The sequence below is a fragment of the Drosophila melanogaster genome, chromosome 3R (genome assembly GCF_000001215.4).
Source record: "Drosophila melanogaster chromosome 3R".
Lineage (NCBI taxonomy): Eukaryota > Metazoa > Arthropoda > Insecta > Diptera > Drosophilidae > Drosophila > Drosophila melanogaster.
Window position 1 is genome coordinate 22,795,129 of NT_033777.3, and position 22,320 is coordinate 22,817,448.

The following is a 22,320-nucleotide window of genomic DNA, read 5'->3' on the forward strand; positions in this document are numbered from 1 at the left end:
TAATTTCAAATTTGGTTTTTAATTCGACTTTCTCCCAACAAAACCTCTTTTTTTTTTTTAAAAAAACTGATTTCTCCAGTGTTTCTAAAAATTTTACCAAGCCAAAGGAGCAAATGTTTTGTTAAGCAAATATTTTCACTTTTCTTTGCGTCTTCGATTGAAATTTGTTGGCCATTAAGTTTGCTCATTTGGGCCGCGAGTGCTGCCAACAATTTGCATATGAAATTTAATTCTTGCTCGTTTTGCTGCGCGGTTTCAAATGTAATTAAAAGTTTTTTGTTTAAACGGCGAATATACATGTGCACATTGTATATGTATATGTAAGTAAGTGTTATTCTCAAGAGCAATGTCGCTCTTGTCAACGCTGTTATTGTCGTTGTTCCCATTGTGTGTGCCACGCCTCCTTTTGTAGAAAATACAAAAAAAAAAAAAAACCAAAATAAGTATAAACAACCGAAAAATGGGAACACGAAAAATAAGTCGGTCAAATAAATTTTGCTGTCAAGCGGAAAGCAAAAGTGCATAAAATATGCACATTGCACTGCGAATGAGGCCTACAGTATTTTGCATTCACATATTTTTACTAAAATAATTACATGCACATGACCCGCCAGCGACACGAACAACAAGCCGAAAACAACAACAAAGTTATGACTAAAGACATGGCTTGACAAAGGACATGAGATAGGCGGTCGCAGGACGAGATGTCCTTTTTCAAATAAAACGACGCGGGGTAGCTGGATTTTGACATTCAGCTGGATAATGGTATGATTATTTTAACATTTCAATTTCGATAGCTCCTTAGCAATCTACTATACCACAATTAATTAGTTAATTCATTTTATTTTATTATACAATTTATGTAATGTCGTAGATAATCTTTTGCCTCTCAAATCCTCTTAAATCGAAAATAGCGCACTGAAATGGAAACTATTACAATTCATATCGATATCACTCACTCTGTGAGGTAAGTGCATTTCTAATTCCACCTCATATAAGTCGCTCGCTTCCGCTATCCTTTCTTTTGTGGTTTTTGGCAGTGCCAGGACACGCCACGTCGAATGCCAGAAGCCAAACTTCTCCAGCGCCTTTTGTTTGTCGCTTCTGCTGCCGGCAAGTGGCATCATTAGTCCGTAGCTGGTATAGTCCATAGTCCGTTACCCGTAGCCCGTAGCCCCAAAAAGGACGTATCCAATGCCCCGTGGGCCTGGGACACGCGATGCACAGGACGCCGCACGGCAAACATACCGAAAATTCCAAAATGAAGCAATAAAAGGCCATAAAATGAAAGGCAATTGATATACAAAAGGGAAATTGTAGACAACACCTGTACACACAACACACACAGTGGCGATTGTGTTGTGTGCGGTGTGTTGTTTTGTGCCAGAGTGTGCCAAAAGTGAAATGCTTATGGCCATTGAATTCGCCGCAGGGGAATCCAACGGAAAACAGCGCATGCTCGACAGTTGGAATCACATTAATGGGTGGGTGGTTGGTTGGTTGGGTGGTTTCAACTGGGTGGTGCAACACTGGTGCAATGGTGCAGTGTTTCAGTGGGATGGCGTTGCAGCCGCAGCGAAATCGACGACCGCGATTTGGCCGGTGGATGTGACCCAGTTTACAGTGCTGGGCACAACTGGACTGCGACCTGTCCACCACCCACTGCATTGTGGATGCAAACCCAACGCAGACACTCGCATTTTGTTTTGTTTGCTCTGCGGATGTTTGATGTGAAATATTAATAAACTCCAACTGGTGGGGGAATGGAAAATGAGCGCGTGAATTCGATTTCCTGCCGTCTGGCCAAGTTGAGCAGATCGAAAGTGGCACGATCGTGCTGGGAAATGGCCAAGTACAAGTAGCTTAGATACAGTGGTTGTATGGTGTTTTAACCACAGGGTTGCCAAGCAATTTACATTTTTCACCCATTTAGTAAAGTTTTCAGAAGTAGTTTTTAAAAATTCAACATAGAAACGGTCGAGTGAACACTGTGTGCTATCTGAAGTTCCCTGATGGTTTCACTTGAGGTCAGGGATTTTTAAAAGTTGTTCTTTTTTGCGCATTTTTCATTTTTTTCATTGCTCGCACAGAGAAATTCTCACATGCACTTTGGCTCACTTTCACCAGGTGAAAAAGGTGGGTCTGGTCTGCTTTGCAGCTCGGCTGCTTGGCCGTACACAAAATATGCAAACAATTTCCAATTAAAAATCAATTTTATGCTTCAACTGCGACTAAGTGCAAAATAGTTGTTGTTGGTATATAGCCGTCGTTGAGTTGCACGCTCTCCTCTCCAGCAGGTTCATAAAATGCGCAAACATTAAGCCAAAGTTTTCAAACCGAACTTCCTGGCCCCAACCAGCGCCACTTATTTCTGCCAGATATTACCATCTTTCAAACCTCTGTGGCTACTTTCAAGTTGCAGCCGCAAAAGTGCGGAAAAATCTATTGGGAAAATTAAGAAAAATACTTCAAATTGGTGCAGCTGTCAAAAGGCTTAACGCACGAAATTTGCCATAAAGTTTTAGCCAGTTATTGGGGAGGCAAATGGCTTCGAGGATGCAGCAGGATGAGGCAGGATTGGGGCAAAGTGGCGGTCAGGGTTAAGAGTAACAGCAGCTGTTGGCGGAAGCCATCTGACGAACTTGACATGCTGCCAAAGTTGAAGCGGAAAACCAGCAAGTGGCTGTCAATGCTTGCACAGCCTCGCGCCAAGCGGCTCAGCTACACTGCGCGAAAATATTAATGACAAGTTAAATAGCAAGCAGTAAGGTGCTCCTTTGGATTTTCTTAAGCTATATAGAATATAACAACATGTAAGTAAAAGCTGCTTATCTTACTTCAGATTACTAAGTTTAGTTGAAAAATGCGAGCTGAAATTAGGTGTCTGATTTTTTTCACTACTTTGGTCCAGATCTTGGGTGCTTCAAGGGTTCCCCCGATTCAACTTACCACATTACATAACAGCTCGCCGCCAAGTTGTTTAATTGCTGAATTGATTGCCTATCCGGCAATTCAGAGCGAAAAGATACGCATGACAAAGAGGCAAAGAACAAAAAAAAAAAAAATTGGGAAAAGTGCAAGGACCAAATAGCGCTTAGAAAATTTTCATAACAACTTTTTATGGCCGCCATTCTGTGGCTCGCTACAATTGTTGCCAATTTCCCGGGCGCAACAGACGTGTGGCGTGCGTTTTGGGAGTTGAAGTACTGGGTTTTCCGCTGGCATCCAGTTCGGCAACGAATGAAGAGCTCAAAGTTTTGCCAGTCAAACAGTCAGACGCGCCACATATCCAATTACGTTTATAGATATTACAAGAATTGCACAAAAAAGAAAAAAAAAAAAATTGCGAAAGAAACCAGGAGAATATACGCACAATGTAGCCATAAAAAAGTGTATATATACGTACGAACCTTAAGTAAAGATGGCCAAAACGAGGGGGCTGCACTGAGTGAGGTGGCAGCTAAAGTGTTGCTAAGTGCACGAGCAGCGAAACATTTGAACTTTCTGCTAGTTCAAATTGTCAGGGGTCTTAAAAAGTTGCGACCGGCAAGTGCTTCTGATCATCTGGCGATTTAAGCGCGGTCAAAACTTAAAGTCAACCCTTAAACAGCCGTTAAGCAGCCAAGTATGCGTCTTAAATATTTAATGCAGCAAAAATCAATTGCTAATTTATGCATTCAGGCAGTTAACGACAAAGTTGAATGCTTCATGGTAATGGCCATAAATGGCAACATCCCCTACATTTCCATCCATCCCCCCCTTTATTGTCTCACTGTCCCCGACAGTCGTATACATTTTAAATTAGCTGCTCGTTTCCGGGAATCGCCCCCGGATTCGCACCCACTCACACACACACACACACACACACTGCCACAAACTCACACCCACACTCAAACTCACACTCACATAAAGAAGGCAGCAATAATCAGCTCAACTTCAACGGCAGCTCCTTCAAAGGAGTCATCGTCATCGTGTTCATTCAATTGCGAATTGCCGCACGGAACTCTGGTCTCTGGTCTAGAGGAGTCCTTAAAAGTCTCTGGGCTCCGATGACGTTTTGTCGCCGTTTGGCTGCCTACTAACCTGGCCAACAAAATGACACTTAAAGAAATTGCTGGTGAAAAGGGGGAGAAATGGCGAATAAATACATAATTTGAAGCATAATTTCTTTCTATAAATTCCGTGATATTACCTTCTCTCCATAGAGCTTCATGTTTAATATAGGGTAATAATACTAATAATTTTAATTTAATATTTTGAACATATAATATTTTATATTTATTGTGCTTGCCATAAAATTATTCAATTTAAAGCAGTGGCAATACGACTTCAGGTTTATAAGTTTACAGTTTCACTGCTCGTGCTTCCTAGTGTGTGATGGCAACCCTATCGCCGCGCACCACATGACGTATACTCAAAGCGAATTAGCCTTAGGTAAGTGCGCCTTTGGAGGTCCCTAAACACAAAGAGAGAGAAAGGGAGAGATGAAAACAAACAGAGCTGGGAAACGAGACCAAAAACTAAATGCGCCGCTTGTTCTACAAAATTAAGTATTACATGTTAAGCACCATAATTTGTATATGCTGGCACATTAGAACCCACACAAAGCTAAATACACCCCCTGGAAATATTGTATAATATCAAAAAAAAAAAGAGGTGGAAATGTGAAAAAAAATGCCATGAGCCCCATTGCGTGTGCGTTTATTTTCAGTTGTACCTTCACCTGGCTAGTGGAAACCCAGTAAGTATGTCCCAAGAGCTGCTTGGTTGACTTTTTAGTTGGCCCTTTTATGAGCGACTAACTAATTAAGATAAGTGTGTCTGATTTTCATATTAATGGCATACAAACGAAACCATTGTGGCGCTCTTATCTTAAATGTTTGGGGCCAAGCTGAAGCGTCAAATGTTGGGTACACTCCACTTCTCGGTACTACACTTCACTCCAGATCCCCGCCAGAAATCCTCGTGCGTTTCCCAGATTTTTCAAAAACCTGAACATGAAAAGGCCAACGGGGGGCAGAAAAAAAAAATATATATATATATATGTGGATGGGAAGATGAGGAGGCCACTGCAGCGGACGTGGCTTACATGAGCATGTGTTTTTAAGCCTCGTTGGGCACAAAACAATTAATATTGTGGTCCGCCCACCGGCTCACCCACAGCTAAGCACAAATCAGCCTCCTGTGAAATGTGAAACACAAAAGCTCGAGCGGCGCTGCCAACAACAACAGCCACCGGAAACGGAAGCGCACAACTCTTTGCGCGAATTAATCACACAGCAACTACAACTACATGTACAACTACGAGTACAAGTAGCGGTGCAAATACATGGAAGTACAAGAGCAGTAACAGCTAGAAACCCAGTGAACAGGGGCAAAAATCATCAGAGGAACGACATGGACACGCATATAAAATGTGCCAAGCCGGCTACTCAGCTCATATTCCCTCGCACGAAGTGCAAAAAAAGTGGCTCGGTGGATTGGAAACTCTACGTTAACTATATTAGAAATGATGCACAATTTAAGATATAGTTGAATGCCACAGTGTTTGATGATCCCACTTTGAAAGCCAATGAAAGGATTTAATTACAGACAAGCGACTTGTTATCTGTTATCTATTTAAAAACAATTTAAAACTAATTTAATGTACGGTTTTACTGATACTTATGCAACCCTGTATCTCGCAAGGTTGAGAGTTTAGAAATAAAATTGACATTAATAAGCAATTAAGAGGAAATTACTTTTCTTCTTGTGACCCCACAACCCCTTCCAAATAACCTTTAAGAATACTTTTCTCACAAGAGCAAATCACTTTCGTAAGCGCAATGTATACATACTATACAAAGCTGACCCACGCAATCATGCCGCCTGTAATCCATTATCATTTCAATACCTAATCAAATCTGGCGCAGGCGATTCCCTCGAGAGGATCTTCACTGTGGCGCCCGCAGCTGAAGTGCGGTCACTAACTTGCCGGGGTTCGCCCACTCGAATGGCCACCCAGCAAACCACCCACTGAGCCACTGAACCACCCAGCAAGCCACCCGCTGAACCACTGAACCACCCACCCGTTCGGCCACAAAACGGCAGTGCATGAAGCTAATTAAATATGCGTGCCTTGCCTCAATGCTCCCGTCCGCCGAGGGTATTGCGTGCCCAACGGCTCCGAGCGCTGGCCCACCTGACCTCTTGGAACGGCACCTTCCTTTAAGGACGACGCCTCACCTTTAATTTCCCCTCCCCTCAGGTTTATGGCCCCCACACCCACCCCGTGCGTACGTATCTGCAAGCATTTCGGTGGCATATTTGCTAATCATTTTACGTGCTACTCCGGCTCCACGTACATATAGGGTTTATTGTTTTTTAAAACGTGGGCGTGGCCGGTCGGCCGTGGAGTGAATTTAACGAGCGTCGGTCCTTTTGTAATGCAAATTAAATAAACATGATTTTTATATGATTTCGCCGTGCGAATGCATTGTCCTTGAGCCGCCCGCTTCCTTTCACTCATTGTTGTTCGTGCAACTGTGGCGGTGTCAATTTTATGGGCCGTCATTCATTTCGCATTTCGCCAAACTCTGAACTCTGAGCTCTGAACTCTGAGCTGTGGAACTGTGGAGCTGTGAGCAACGCCTTCGAGTGTAATTTAATTGAATAATTAAAATTTTTATTGCTGCCGTGTGTGTGTGTGCTTTGCATGTGTTGGGCAGCAGGGGCGGCGGCCGGCGGAGAGGGGCGTGGCAGGATATGCAAAGCGTGTCATTTTAATTTACGACCATGACGTTCAGCACAGCCAGATAATAAACACGCTCGCAATTAAGTATACGCCAGGGTGTACTCCTGCACATCCAATGCCAAAACATCTCGACACGCAAACGTCGATTTTTGAAGGGGCAGGAATCTACAATTGGTCAACGGGAATGGGACAGGAAGACTTGTTCGGTTTTAAGAAAGTCAAAGAAAAAGTCATGCCAATTTATAAGCTGGTCTTCTGAAACTCACCATTCAAAATAATGAAAAATATTTATTAATAATAAACTGCAAATATCTTTTCACGCATTTGTATATTTGAAATTCAAATGTATGTGTATATTTCTGGTTTATAAAGAGTACAAATATTCCAATCAGGCCACAAAATGAGTGTAGACTATGGAAATTCCTTCGTTTTCTTTCGATGATAACCATTTTTGGGTAACCCAAAAGTCTAACTATTATTTTCCGGCTAACAAAACCAGGTTTGTGGTGTTGAAAATGGACCAGTTGACAAAATGTAAGTGTGTGCTTAGTTTTGTTGGCACTTCTATTTAGGCAACGAAATTCCAATAGCCTTTGTTGGCAGCAACCCGCACCCCCCCCACCCCCCACCAGTTTCAATAAACAACAATAAAACTGTGCATAAATACAATGCAAATATGAGCACGTTGCACAAGGATATTCGACCGACAGGCGTATCCGCTTTTGCACCCCCAAAAACTGGTATTTCAAATGCATATTTCGACTATTTTGTCGCTTTTTTTTCTCATTCGCCTTTCGACCAACACAACGAAAATAAATATACGGGCTGGCAAAATATTACACAACATTTGAAAGAGTTTTTAAAAACTCGACTCAGCACGGCACAAAAATGCGAAACAGTTTTATTTATTTTATAACCCGCTCAGTGCTGGCATTTGCATCCCATGCTGCATGCAGCATGCAGCATGCTTCATACTGCACACTGCATATGTATCTGAATCTATCGGTATGTATCTGAATATGGATCTGCATGGAACGAAACAACAAGAAAACCAATAATAAATGGAAAGCAAAAATATAGTATTTAAAAAGCGATTTCGCGTTGTTTATACATTTGTGCGAACTCAAAGCTATTGATTGGTTTGGCTCTGTCCTGCAAAACGAGTGGATTTACATTTGTGGGCTGGGAATGAGATGGTAACAACCAGGTAATCGCGTTGGCCTCTAGTAAGTTACATCATTTTTGCATTTGCGAGCAGCCAGCGAGAGAAATGGAATCATGTAATTGTAATTGAAATGAAGTAAGCGTGAATTTCGCTTAAAAAAAATACCCTGAAAGGTGACTGCCATGGCAGCCAGTCGGTGAGCAGCGATAAGAGCCCAGACTCTTTTGGGCAGCTGCGAAATGTTTGTTTCCTTTCAAATCAGTACACTTCCTTTTTTATTTTTTTTTCTTTTGCCCTGGCCTTTCCTCCATCGGTTGCTCTGCAGCAGCAGCAGCAGCAGCAAAAGGCAGGGAAAATAAATGAAAATCACTTGAAAATACTAACGAGCTGTTACGCTTGGCAAGAAAAATATAATCAGCAGCATCATGTCTGCAGGTGCACTTAAAAGGCGTTCACTTTTCCGCCCGCCACGCCCCATTGCTGGACCAAGAAAACTAAGAAAAAACTGCAACCCAAAACGAACAATGGCCTAAAAAAAAAAAAAAAGGGAGAAATGGAAAAAGATCACTGTTGAAACAATTAAAACTAACCTTTTTGGTAAAAAGGTGAAGGCAAGTCCGAAAACACAATGGCAAATAGAAATGCATGGTGCCTTTGGCCAAAGCAATGGAATGAATCGTAGCCATCAGCTTTTGTCCAGCACTTTTTCACCAAAGCGGTCCAACCACTTTTGGCCATCCACTCGAATCTGCGGCACTCCACTCGACTGAAGGAGTGCAGGTTTGCTAAGCGCACCTGGTGAAGGCCACCAGCGGATCGTGGCAAGATCACCATGGAGCTGCACTGCGATGGAGGCGCGTGCCAGGTCGACTAATTCCTTGTCGTTTGTCAGTGAAAATGACTTTGAACTTTATTGTTTTTCCAAGTGTTTGAGATCCGGTTTTTTTTTTTTTTTTCTGCTCATGATTTGGTTATTACAATTTCTATTTTTTTTCTTTCTCTGCCGTCTTGCTGTACAATTGGATTTGATCGCGTAACTTAATTCATAAATGCTATGGCAAAAGCGCGAGAGAAATGGCAACAGGTCAACAGCGAATGGCTAACACTCACTTTTGGCCAACCGCCTTCTATCAACAGAGCCGAATGCTGAAAATTGTGCTGCTGCAAATTGTGTAAGAGTTTTCCTCTCGCAGCAGATCCGTGCTGGTCATATAAAAACGCTGTCCCGTCTTGACTTTGGCCACATTACCATCGCAGCAGTCGGCAGCCAGCAGCCGCAGTAAAGGTCTTAGCCCAATCCCAGCCAGAGTTCGAAGCCCACCAGGCCCAATGGCGAACGTTAATTTGGTGAGTGTGGAATGGATGGCATTGCAAGGAGCGACAGGCTTCGAAGTCAAGGATATTAAAAATGCATTATGCAAAAATTCTGGAATACAAAGACTTCAGCTATTCAGCACTTTTTTTTCATATTGCGGCTAGTGATACTAATGGAATATAAAGAAAGAAGCCCTTCTAAACTAAGAGATCCATAAAAAGGATACTTAAATCGGCAAATTTTGAAACAAAATGAGAACTTACTTGCAAACTAGTTTAAATATCAAGTAAAATAGTTGAAAAAAAAATCACTTTTGTTTAATGAAAGTTAGGTAAAGATATCGCTTAGTCGACTCCTTACCAGTTTTACTATCCTTCGCTCCTAGCTCGACTGAAGTGTTTTGCATATTAAATCGTTGTGTATTATCGTCCGCAGCAGATGCCGCTGATTGCAGCAGCCACCACCATACTGACAATTGTCAGTGGGGCCACCGCCAGCACCACATCCTCGACAGAGACGGCCAAGAACCAGCCATTGTATCACAATATGGGGTCTTTGTTCGAGAATCGATGGCTGCCAATGGATCAGCCGATGCAGCATCATCCCAATCATCGGTATGGCTCGTCCAAAATTCCACGGGCAAATGCGGGTGAAAGGAGGGCCTTTAGCAGCGGCCATTCCTCAGGCTCCCGGCAAGGATTGGCCCATATGCTCAACGGACTAACAAATCTCTCGGGCCTGGGACACATTTCCAATGGGTATGGCTCGGTGGCGCCCACCCATACGGAGGCACTGGCCCTGGGCTCCACCAAACAGGAGATACCGATTTACGAGGACCACAATGAAGATGCCACCGCGGTGGCTGCCGTTGCAGCAGCTGGAGCCCATGATTTTGGCTCGGGAAATGAACAATCTGGCGGTGGATTGGAGAACAATCAAGAACATTCGCCGATTTACAATTATCCCGGTGCCGCACATAATGGTGGATTTTTGCCAGCCTACGGTTCAGCTGGATCTGGTCACGAGCAGGACTACGCACAGTGGTCATCATCGGCGCCGGAGGAGCAGCAGCCGGAACAGCAGGCGGCTCATCCCTATGCGTACGATAAAATTTCAATGGGAAATTTCCTGCCGCCGTACATGCAGGACTCTGGATACGATGACCAGCAGGGGCAGCTTTACCACCAGCAGTTGCAACACCAACAACAGCAGCAACAGCAACAGCATCTGCAGCAGCTGCAGCAGCAACAGCAGCAACTGTACCACCAACAGCAGCAGCAGCAGCAGCAGCGCCAGGAACAGGAACAGCACTCTTCGTATTTCGGCCACCATGAACCATCCATTTCTGGATCCGCTGCATCATCGGCTTCATCTGCCTCGAGCGGATCTGGTGCTGATGACTTTGAGGAGCATCCCGATGCTGGGCAGGAGCAGAGCTCCAACTACTTGTCGGAGGCAAGTGGTCATGGCCAGGGACACACCCATCACTCGCATCATGTGGATATCATTAACTATGTGCCGGTGAAGCATGTGAAGAAGCAGCACGTGCCGGTGGAGAAGGAGGTGAAGATACCCATATCGCATGCGGTCATCATACCGGTTCGCAAGCCAGTGCCCATTCACATACCGATCACCAAGAATGTTCACGTGCCGGTGGAGAAGGAATTAAAGGTTCCAGTGGAGCGACTGATTCCTGTGCCCGTGGAGAAACACATCCCAGTACCGGTGGAGAAGCATGTGCCCTATCATGTGGTCAAATATGTGCCCATCAAGGTGCCCAAGCCGTTTCCCGTGAAGGTGCCCGTCTTCAAGACAGTGCTGCACAAGGTCAAGAGCTGGTGGTAGAATCTAGGATGTGCACTTTTATAAATCCCATCCTGCATTTCTGCATTTCTGCACCTCTCATTTGCATCCAGAGCACGCGAATTTCGTTATAGTTATAAGCACATTACGCATACGCCACCACGTCATCCCAGCCTTTTGTGTCAGCAAACCAAAGCGAACAACATTATGCAGTTTTGCACATTTCGTATTCCATTTTTAATGTCGAGTTTTAAAATTCATTTAATCCCCGTGATGTACAACAATTTTGTGACTCATTTAACATTACAACAATTTGCATTAAAATACAAACACGAACGGGAACAGAAACAGAAACGGAAACCGAATGAAAATCGGGAAAATGGCAAGGCACAACTCGCACATACACGTACTGCAAGGACGAGGTTTTTAGCAGCGATTTCACGGTGCATTTGTCATGGACATAACCCCTTTTTACCCCCAACGCCTGCCCTACCCCTACCTACTCCTCATTTATTTAATTTCACTTTAAGCGCACACAATGAAATTTGTGTTTAATGAAATGAAATTCATCTTCACAAAAGGCTCGCGCGTTCGCCGCCGCTGTTCGCAGGCTGCCAAATGCCATTTCCAGACCATTACATCGCCAGTTCGGCCTGGAAAAGTGGGCGCTTAAGTTAGCCAAGAAGGGTATACAACACCCCCCTCCTTGTTCCATCGTAACCGTCTCTAATTAAATTAAGTGCACACCTTTGTTGTCCCGCTACGCGCCGGCATGCCGCTCGTGCTGGCCCGCTTCCAGTGTCACCTGTGCAGCTCTCTGCTTTGATTTGCTGCTGCCGCCCGATTGAATTGGCCAAGGGACCGACTGCTGTCCCCTATTTTTTTCCATCTCCCAGCTCCCAGTTCCCAGCTCCATTCAGTGAAAAGTATGCCACAGCATTGCTTTTAAATATGCACTGGACGGCGGAGCTGTTGCAGAAGGGCAAAGCTTGCTGGCGGAAAGAAAGAATAACATATCGTTGCCAGTAAATTGTCTTCTCCAGCAATCCTTTTGGCCCGCACGCACAGCCTCCTCCTCAAATATGCGATTGGCACTGTGGGAAAAAAAGTTATCTGTAAAGTGCAGAAATTTGTTTTTAACCTTTTAAAGTAAATTGCTTTGTCTAGAATCTAACCCATATATAAACAATATATAAATTTACGACAAATTTTGATTTTAAGTTTTGAAATTTTCTTTAAGTGTATCGTCCTTTGTCCTGCGTGTTGCGCGCTCTCGACTGTTTGTCGTTTTGGCGCGGATGCGGCTGCGGATGCTTGTGCGGATGCGGATGCGGCTGTGGTTCCTCGCCCCTCGCTTGTCACTCACACGGCTGTCTGTGACTCTTTGCGCGAACCTCCTCCTTTCGTTGCCGCCTGGCTGTCGTCCTTTTTTTGTCCTGTCAGCTGCGACTTGCTACTCTTGCTCCATTTACTGTGTATTTTTGATGTCTAAATTGCATTTTATTATGTCGCTCGTTCGAGGGAAGGCATACGACCGAATGGGCGAGAAAGGCGAAACTTCTTCGCTTGCCACATATGCTCGATGTTGGTTGCTCGGTTGCTGTTGGTTGGCTGCTTTGGTTGTTGGTGTTGCTGGCTCTGTTGTTGCGGTTGTAAATTTTATTTATCATTTAACATTTTTTACGCTCTTTATGCCCCTCCAGTCAGGCGGTTAGTCAGGAAGCAGCCCCGCCCAGCGACACACTTTAAGTGACTTTTCGAGTACTTTATTTTGCATACAAAATATTTGCCATGTCGCCATGTGCATGCGTGCGTATACGTAATATCGCTGCCAACTCAGTTGGCTGCGTGTATGTATGTATGTTATGGGGCTCCTATGTACTTTTTTTTTACACACTTTTTATGTTAAATTAAACATTTAAAATGTTATTATGATTTTTATTACGCCGCTTTATTAGTCACATTTTCTGCGATACCACAATATTGTTTTTAGCTGCACATAAAAGTGTGTACGATATTTAATTAACTATTCAGTTTTGGCCTCTCCTTGAACGCTTGCCAATGTATTATTAGTTTATGGAGAGTTTGCCTTGTGGTTCACATAAAACTAATTAATTTAAATTAGAAACAGAATGAGAATGAAATTTGCAAATGGCAGCATTAGAAGCAAATGTGTGAACACGAGAATATTCATTTGATTGTGTGGCGTTTGTGCAGATGACAGAAAATCACTGGTCGACAGATAACTAGTGAATCACACTAATTATTTGGCCTAACAACAATATCAGTTCGTGTATGGATCTTGCTGAGTTCAAATGTTTAATTAAATACCATTTGCACCACAAGCCATTCGTTGAATTTGTGCGATATCTTTGTTGGCCAGGTAAAAAGGTCGAAAAACGGCGCAAAAACTTTGTTATATGCAATTGGCTCACAACCACACACTCACTTTCGCGTGGCAGTAAACAAAACTGTTGGTTTTAATAACGGCCAAGTGCATGTGCATGTCGATGTGTCTGTGTGTGTGTGCGTTCGTGTGTGTGTTAGCCATGTGGCCAAAATGAAGAGGAAAGAGAGAGTAAGAGCGGTATTTTTTGGAGTCAGCTGCCACTATGTTTGCACTTTTATTAAAAAACTTTTGCATAATGAAAGTTTTGAGCTTGCTCTCCAAATTGTAGACGCAATATATAACTCACAAAAAAGTTTAGTTCGCCTCGGTTTAGCTATTTATATAAATATTTTTGCACAACTTTTGGCCAAAAATGATTTTTAAAGTGTTTATGATGCACAACTCCTAGGCATTGTCTAATTTTTCGACCCCTCCCACACGCAGCCCATTAAACGGCATTCATTTCATTTGTGGAGTTTTTATTGATTGCCGTTGGGTTTTGGTACACATGAACTAAACTATTTTGATATAATATCATTTTGTGTGAAACAATACGCTAAGCCATTAATTTAGAAATTTAACAACCACGTATCATATGTTTTTGAAGCGGTAAAGTTATCATGGTTATGAAATCGTTTCATCATTTCATAATATTTAATTTAGCTGTGCTGTCATAGAAAACCACAGAAAACCCACTTTTACCGAATTCTTTCTCTGTGTAAGCTCACATCCGTAACTCCCCAGTTTTACCATTTAGGTGGGGTGTGCGAATAGCAGTAACAACGGTGATGGCTATATAATGGGAATGCGAATTTTTATTGTGGCCACAATGGCTGGACGGATGGACGGACGGCCGAGCCTTAGCTTCGTTCGGGTAATATTAGAAGGACTAAGGAGGCCCGCGATGAGGACTCTCTCTAAAAGCAATGATACTTTTATCCCAGCGAGATGGCTGCTGGCTCAGTGGCACCCGCATCCACATCCACATCCCCATCCCCATCACCATTCATATCCACAAACTCCGCATCCTGGTCGCTGATGGCTGCTGATGGGGGCTCACATTGTCGCCGTCTTCGGGTGTGGATTTTCGGGATATTCGGCGCTACATGTTATGAATTTTTTAGGGTCCTTTGCTGTTTTGGGGACGAATCAGACGAGCGGCGGGCAGACAATAATAAAAGCCTCTGGCACGTGCACAGTCGCAATACCCGTGCTCCGAGATTATGTCTACGTTTTGCTCAAATGATTTACACATCGTCTGGGCAAGGACCTGTGCCGCTCCGTCCCGCTCCTTCCCTTCCTTTGAGCCATCTTTTCGGGATCAGGTTGGCTGGAATTGGCATTGAGGATTGTCCCATCCTGTCCGCAAAACGCGCTAACGGTATACCAATTACCAATTTGCCATTGCCCTTCGCGGAATTTTCGAATTTGCGATGGTGCTCCGGTCCAAATTGTGAGCTCTGCTCGACGCACCGGAAATTGGCTGACATTGAATGACGGCATTAGCCAGCACTGGCTTATGGCAATCGCTCTTAAAGCCGACGAGTTTTCATTTGAATATTCTTTACAAAACAGATGGCTTGCTTGGGCTTAAAGGTCGTCGTATTCGAATAAGAACACAAAGGGTTGAAACTTACTTTAAATTATTCAAAAGCTAGAACAATTTGCTTAAATTGAAAATACACAACTTAGTTTTAGCTTGAAACAATACACTTAAACGTATATTGTTTTAAAAGTTAAGAAACTCAAGTTATTTCAAGACTTTAGAGCAAGACTCTACTTTTAGTTTCTAATATTTGGTCCTGGATTAAGTAACACACGTATTTTACAATTGCATAACGAGAGATACAAATAGCAAATCGCAGGTCCTTTGAAGCAGCAAACAAATTCGTTTCTGCAGACAGACATTTAGTTCGCCCGAACGACTGTAGGGGGCGTTGCGCAACGGAAGTGCATCGCAGCTATATGTTACATACCGACATTATGTTTCCACCGTGCAGTTGGCTTTTATGGCACTCGAAAACAGGCTCAAAGGTGAGTGTTGTTTCTAAGAAGGTTCTTCGGTTCTTGGGTTCTTGGTTGCGCATCGTTGTTGCGACTTTAGTTGCAACTTTTGCGCCACTTGGTTGCTTTGCAGTCAGTCAGGCGTGGTAAATTGCGAACTAATTTATTAAAAACGGATATATGAGCAGAATTTATATATATATATATATATATATGTGTGCATATTGCGCCCGAAGTTCAGCTCATTGCGCTGCAATATTGTCGGAGTTCATAATTTCACTGGTCGACTGTTGCTGGTTGTTGGCGATGTAAATAATGCTGTGCTGTCAGCATGTCAACGGCTATGCAATTTTCAGTAGAAGGTTTTTGCTGTTGATTTTAAACATTTTCGCTCATTATGTGCTTAGAGCACCAGCACACCGAACGGTCACAGTTTGAATTTGAAATATGATCCGGTGCTTGGAAATGTTTGCTTTTCTGCCATTTAGTTTCATTTCTCAACTGACGGCTGTCAGCCACAGCTGCATCTCCTGCTTATGCTTTTGCTTTTGCTTCGCTACTGCTTTTGCTTTGCTTTTGCAGCATTGTCTATCCTGACACCAAGATGACAATTCTCCAGGCAAGCTAAAGGTAATCATATCTCTGCATTTTCCAGCATAAGCTGTCAATCAAAGTGAGTCCATCCACATCACCATCTCCGAGCCACAGTCAGCCATAACCAGCCATAAATTGTGCCTGCTCGAAAGGCAACTAAGAAGCCATTCAGCTGAGGCAAAATAGATTGCAATCTAATATTCGAGTACACGTCAGTGAGCTTCAATTAGGGACATCTCAGAGCTACAGAGCTCCAGAGCTCGGGTACTGAATTTGAAAGACCCCTTTTTTGGTTAATTTGCTAGCCGGATGAGCTCCAGCAGGCCATACATACATACATGTATATGGACATGCTTCAGGAATAATGTGGCATGAAAAATTCCGAACGACCGAAAGTTGCAGCGCTTAATTGCCAGGACCCCCGAAGGGCCAAGTTGTGAAATATTGATACTCGTACTTATGCATAAAGGCCGGGCCATCACAGTACTCCATTGCCACGTATTGAGCCCGATAAAACCAGCTCGTTTTGAGGGTCTCTCAGCTCATTTTAAGCGCATTTTAATGGCAATTATACGCCTGAGTAGCTGTTTGTGTTGGCAAACTTTTGCTTTTTCGGGGGGACTGGTGTGGGGGAAGTGGCATTGGTGGATGTGGGGGGTGTTGAGTGAGTAAAAAGCGTCAACAGCACCAGACACTGGCAAAAAGCCGGCAAAAGCAAAACAAACAAGCCACATACACATCGAGTGTATAGCTCACAAAACACCAGACGATCCTGCAGGATGTTGTGACTCGACATAAATCCTTTGGCGTATAAAATACTTGCAAACATTTTGCTGCTGCACGCACGAGATTATTAAAGTTCTGTGTAAATAGTTTATGGTAATCATAAAAGATATACCCAGGCATTTCTGCTTTACGAGCCAAACGGATAGTGAGTTTAAGGTGCCAAGCGTCCATTAAGTGGCGTACATGAAATATCACTCATACGCCCCGCTGTACACTGTCACTTTTAACTCTTTTGTATCTACGAAACATATTTTGGGGGCCCTCAATTAAAATGATCAAGAAAGACGCCTTAAGTCCGCCGCATTGCACATCAAAAGTAACAACTTGCCACCTGAGTCGCAAATTTTTATGATGCACATCAATTTCACAAACAAAAATGTATACAGAACTTTTGGCCAAAATGGGTATACAGAGGTGGCCCGCACAAAAGGGTTAAAACTTTGCTTTTTCCGCGCTAACTGATGGTCGGTTGCCTGTCATTTTTCAAAAGGACTCCCCGTCTGGCGCCCTCGTTTTTCTGACCATTTAATGCTGTGTGGAGCGTTTTTGTAGCTGTTTACGCTCTTGGCTTCATTTTGGCCACCCGGCAATTATCAAAGTTTGAGCCAAAAGTGCTGATTAATTTTTAATGTTTATCTTTGTCGTCGTGCTGCTCTTAGCCCCCTTTTGCTACGTTACCTGCTCGAAAGTGCAGAGTCATTTTCGAAATTATAAAGTCATTTTGCTGCCCTTTTCGAGAAATTCGGAGGGACCAAAGTGTGGCGCTGATTTAAGAGCTTTCGGTTTTTTGGTTCTGTCATCTCGATGTATCATGTGATTATATTTGCGTCATACATTCAATGCTGAGAGCTTAATTGGGGCTTTACAAAAAACCGAATTCAAAGAAATATATTTACTTTGGTTGGATTTTATTTCCATTGTGTTCTGAGCTTTAGGAGTATATTATAGTGAAATGAAATATTTATAAAATGCAATCACTATGCACTGACCACTGGCCTATGGTGTTATAACAATCGAAACCGGTGATTTTACCCAGTCGTTTGTCACCCAATCGCATTCAATTTGTTGATCTGGCATGTGCATGTGTATATGTCAGCGGCAGGGTTAAAGGGTTATGGGTTTAAACGGCTACGGGGTTAAAGGGTACATGTGCACAAACGAGGGACTCATCAGCAGATTCGCGGTCAACTATCTAACCGGAGCGCCATGTTCATTGCGTTTTGTGGCTTTTGTCATTGGCCTGCGAAGTGGGAAGTCCTGGATGTCGGACGTTAGACACTGGATTTGGGCTACGGTGGCCAGAAAACGGGACCAACGGCCGCCGGCTGTGGTGGCCAGTGGTCAGATGAGCAAAATTCCTAACGAAGCGGTTAATGTGGGCAGTGCAATTATGAATTTATGCACATTTATTCGGCTGCAAGCGCCATTTACTATTTGCATACCCACTGCACAACTACATGTGTAGCAGCGGGATTCACGGAAAAGCGTTGATTTGCACGCATGCTTATTATATTTGATTTTTAGTTGGTTTCCGTCGCTTTGCGGTTTTCCTCAGCATAGGTATGTGGCTTATAAATGCTAATAATGTGGCCTGCAACGAATTGAATTTACAAAATTTAGTACACAGCTAGAAAAGTAATGCAACTATTTTCCAACGTTTAATTTTCCCAAGAAAAAGAAGGACTCAGTAAGCTTAGGTTTGTTGGTCTACCGCTAGGTGGCTGAGTAATGAGTATTAAGTAAGTAGTCAAAGCGCTTTAAACCCCAAATCTTTGAACTCATTTTTCCCCAAACATTTTCCTTAAATTCTCCTTTGCTGCCGAATATTACATATATTGTGTGTGGTGGGTGCGGAGTTCTTCCTCACTTCGCCTCCCTAAAAATGGAGTCGAATGGCTCCCACGTCAATTAGGGCTAATTTCATTAGCCGGCAATAACTTGCAGCACTTTCCCCAACCAGAAACTACTGGCCCGACTTTTCGCGACCCTTGCTGGAACTTTACTTTTTGGCTAATTTTGTTGCTGTTTCGTTAACGCCTCGGCGAAGTTGAACGTCGCGTTTATTTGTGCGTCATTGTTGCTCCTTCTGCTGTTTCAGTTAAAAGTTGTTTCAACTGGAGTTACATTTGGCAATTAGCCGCTGCATTTTCTTGCACTTTCGCTGCAGCCCCCTTTTGCATTGCAACCGGACTTCAGCCTCGTTCTGCCCATCGCACTTCAATACATATTTATTAGCCGCATTTGTTGGATTTTAGCTCAATTAAAAAGTTTTACTCGGCTACTTTTCTTCATTTCGGTTTGGGACCTGCCCTGTGACTCCAACTTCAACTTCGACTCCGAATGTGTTGTTTTGTTTGGTAGCTGTTAACTGGGAGTTAGAAACTTGGATTTGGGATCAAGGAGTTGCATGCTGGATGCTTTTGCAGCCACACTGCAGTTGCTGTCGGTGGCCTTTTTTGTCTTCTTGTTTTGCTAATTGCAATTACTTTTTGGGGTTCAGTCACTAGAAATTAAGGCATAAGCTGAATTTGAAATACTCTAGCCGTTAATCAAACTGCATAACATGAAAAATTAATAAATGTATTTAATTCAACTTAAGAACATTCCACCAAAAATATATTTATCGACTACCCTACAGTTTGTACTTTTACTTTACAAATCAAAAAACCCCTTTTGCAAGGGTATAAAACTGGCTTAAGAATTTATTCTTAAGATAGACTCATCCCAGCAGATGATTGCCGTTGGCACTCCAGCCGGGTGCCACGTAGTGGGGGCGCTGCTTGTGCACCACCGTGCGCACCACTGGCACTTTGACCGGATACGGATAATAAACTGGCGAGACCACCGGCTTCTCCACTCGGTAGGGTACCCTGCGCTCAACCACAAAGGGAATGGGCCGCTCCACGGGCACCGGCTTCACCCGTTCGATGGGAATCTTAACCTCTTGCATCTGGGGCACGGCCACCGTTTGGGCCACTGGTATTTTGATGGGCATGGGCTTGGGTATGGCTGCGATCACGGTTCGTGGCACTTGCACCTGGACGTTCTGCTTGAAGGGCACATGCTGCTTCTGATAGTGGGTGATGGGCACACTCTTAGTGATCTCGATGTGCTTGGCCAACGGCAATCCGGCTACCGCTTTACTGCTCTCCGGAGTATGGTGCACACTGGTGGTTATGGCTGGGAGATCTGCAATCTGGCTATCCTTGTGAGAGTACAACATCTGCTGGTCCTGGGCAACTCCCAGGCGCTGGTGATGCCGTTGATCCTGAGGATATTGCAGCGCATGTGGCCGCTTTTGTTGCAGATGTTGTTGCAAGTGTGGCTGTTGCAGCTGTCTGCTTTCAGGTTGCTGATAATGTCGCTGCTCCAGTGGCTGGCTTTGCTCCCGGTTTGGATGATGACTCGATAGGGACTCTTCCTGCTGACGCTTAACTGGATTGGCCGGTGTCTGGAGTTCTTTGAGCCGCGCATAGATACTAGTAATATCCTCCTGCTCCTGGTGCTGCTGCTGCTGATGTTGCTCCACCTCCTGCTCCCGCTGGCGATTCTCCCGGTAATTGGAAATTTGTTCGAAATGGTAATCGCTGGGACCGGGTAGCGATGTGGCAAACTGCACCCGCGGCCGATATGCATAGCTTTCGTAGTGCTGCTCCCCATGATGTGGCTCCACATCGTAGCCAGCGGAATTTGGCTCATAATTTGCCGTATTAATGACAAAATCGATATTGGCGGATGGGTCGCGACGCGGCTCCTCATCCGCGGTGAATGGCGAGTGCAGTTTGCTGTTGTAGTAGAAGGGCACAAAGCCATTGGCCGTGGTGCCAAGGGAGGATTGCGAATGGCGATGGTGCTGTTGATGGGTGGCGGCCAGGAGTTTGTGAGCATAATTTCCATATGTTGCCAAGTCATCGCCGGCTGCAGTGTCAGTGGGGCCATAATAATTTCGCGTATATCCTGTTAATCCCGGCAACGAGTCCACACCCGCATCCTGGTAATGGTGTTTGCTGCCATGTTCCAGCGACAGGCCGAGCGGGTACTCCGCCAGGGATAGGGGCAGTGGGGCATCTATGGCCTCCATTGTCATGGCCAAAGCGAGCCACATTAATGCATAGATCATTAATGAACTGGTGGCAGGTGACCCAAAGCCTTGGCCGGATTTTGGCCGCCCCATAACGTTGGGTGGTTGTGTGTGTCCTGAAATCCTGAACTCCTGTGTCCTATATCCTTTGTTCCAATCCGCCAACGGAGTGCGTGTTTGGATGCAGCTGGCGTGGGTGTTGCTCCGCTTTGAAATGCAAATTTGTGACATCGCGATGCTGTTTTTATAGCACACACACACTCTTCAAATGCTTGGAGCGCTCTACTTGTAATTGGATATCCTCGTTGGCACTTCAAGTTCATTGGCCAATCCACCATGGATTGTGTAAGTGGAAGCCCATGCCCAGGCACTCACTTTCACTCGGCGGCACACACCAACTGTTCCAGATAGTCCCTTTCTGGTTGTTCCTTTCAGATGCAAGTGAGGCGGCGATCCGCTGTCCGCACAATTCGCAATCACAAAATACGCAGCTATACCGCAATTGCTAGCCCGCAATGCACATCGACCTATGCACTGTGGTCTAATAGGGCTCAAAAATTAAAAAAGAAAATCTATTGTGGATGTGATAAAAATGGTAAAAATGAAGTTATTAAATTAAGTAAGTTTTGTTTTGAGTGCATAAATATTGCTTCCTTTTTAAGCTAGCATAATATTTGATAATTTTCAACATAGCTGTAACCACTGTGCACCGGTTGGCTCCCAGCCGCATCGGATTTCACACTGTGTGGCAGCTTGCGGTCAATGTCGCGGCCATTCCGATGTTTGATTGCACAAATGGTGACGTGCGCTTCATGTGCTTGCGGTCCGGTCTTTGCCAAGTGCAATCGCCGGAGATTTGAAACGCGTCTGAGATCTCGGATTGCAGCACTTTCAATTTTCATCTGGATGCATTCGACGACATTTGGTATCGTTGCTCTTGCATAATTTACCAGCCACGCCTTCACTCACTCAAAGCTGACAATGCACTTTGGGTCTAAAGTGATTCAATTTTAAAGAACCTTTGCGGGAATAGCATTCTCAGCGATTTTATAGTGCACTCAGCAAAATAGTTGATATAAGATTATAATATTTCTATATTCAGGTTTGTAGAATTGAAGATACATTTAATATGTGATACATAGATATATTATACCTTAGTTACCATTTTTGTGTTTTCTGCCATTCGTAGTTCGTTTAAAGTATTGTAGTGTTATTTTCCGATTTTAATCTTATATTTGTGATTTTCTCTGCGAGTAGTTGCCTCTGGCGGGAAATCAAGGGAAAGTCGGCGAAAAACGGAGATAGAGCGAGTTCTTTTCGTTGCTAGCCTGGCATCCTTGGATCATTCATCATTCTGCTCTGCATTTAAGTTTGCAAAGTTCACCAGGTTCGCATCGCCACCTTTCTCTATATACATATATATATATATATTTGTATATATATAGACCCA

At 43.9% G+C, this 22,320-nt stretch overlaps 2 protein-coding genes across 4 annotated transcripts; one reads left to right on the forward strand and one right to left on the reverse strand.

Moving 5' to 3' along the window:
• Positions 1–9,162: 9,162 nt before the first annotated feature.
• CG7031 (uncharacterized protein) lies at positions 9,163–12,162 on the forward strand. Of its 3 annotated transcripts, none has more exons than NM_001300545.1 (2): positions 9,163–9,245; positions 9,649–12,162. In NM_001300545.1, exons 1-2 carry the CDS (start codon positions 9,228–9,230, stop codon positions 11,056–11,058), a joined length of 1,428 nt encoding a protein of 475 aa, NP_001287474.1. In that variant the 5' UTR covers positions 9,163–9,227; the 3' UTR covers positions 11,059–12,162. The 3 variants fall into 3 exon arrangements, with proteins under 3 accessions (NP_001287474.1, NP_001287475.1, NP_651101.1); NM_001300546.1 differs by having other exon boundaries at positions 9,652–12,162; NM_142844.1 differs by having other exon boundaries at positions 9,649–11,361.
• Positions 12,163–19,354: 7,192 nt separating this feature from the next.
• CG13840 (uncharacterized protein) lies at positions 19,355–21,050 on the reverse strand. The gene has a single exon (NM_142845.3). The coding sequence runs from the start codon at positions 20,907–20,909 to the stop codon at positions 19,509–19,511; it is 1,401 nt and encodes a 466-aa protein (NP_651102.3). The 5' UTR covers positions 20,910–21,050; the 3' UTR covers positions 19,355–19,508.
• Positions 21,051–22,320: the final 1,270 nt, after the last annotated feature.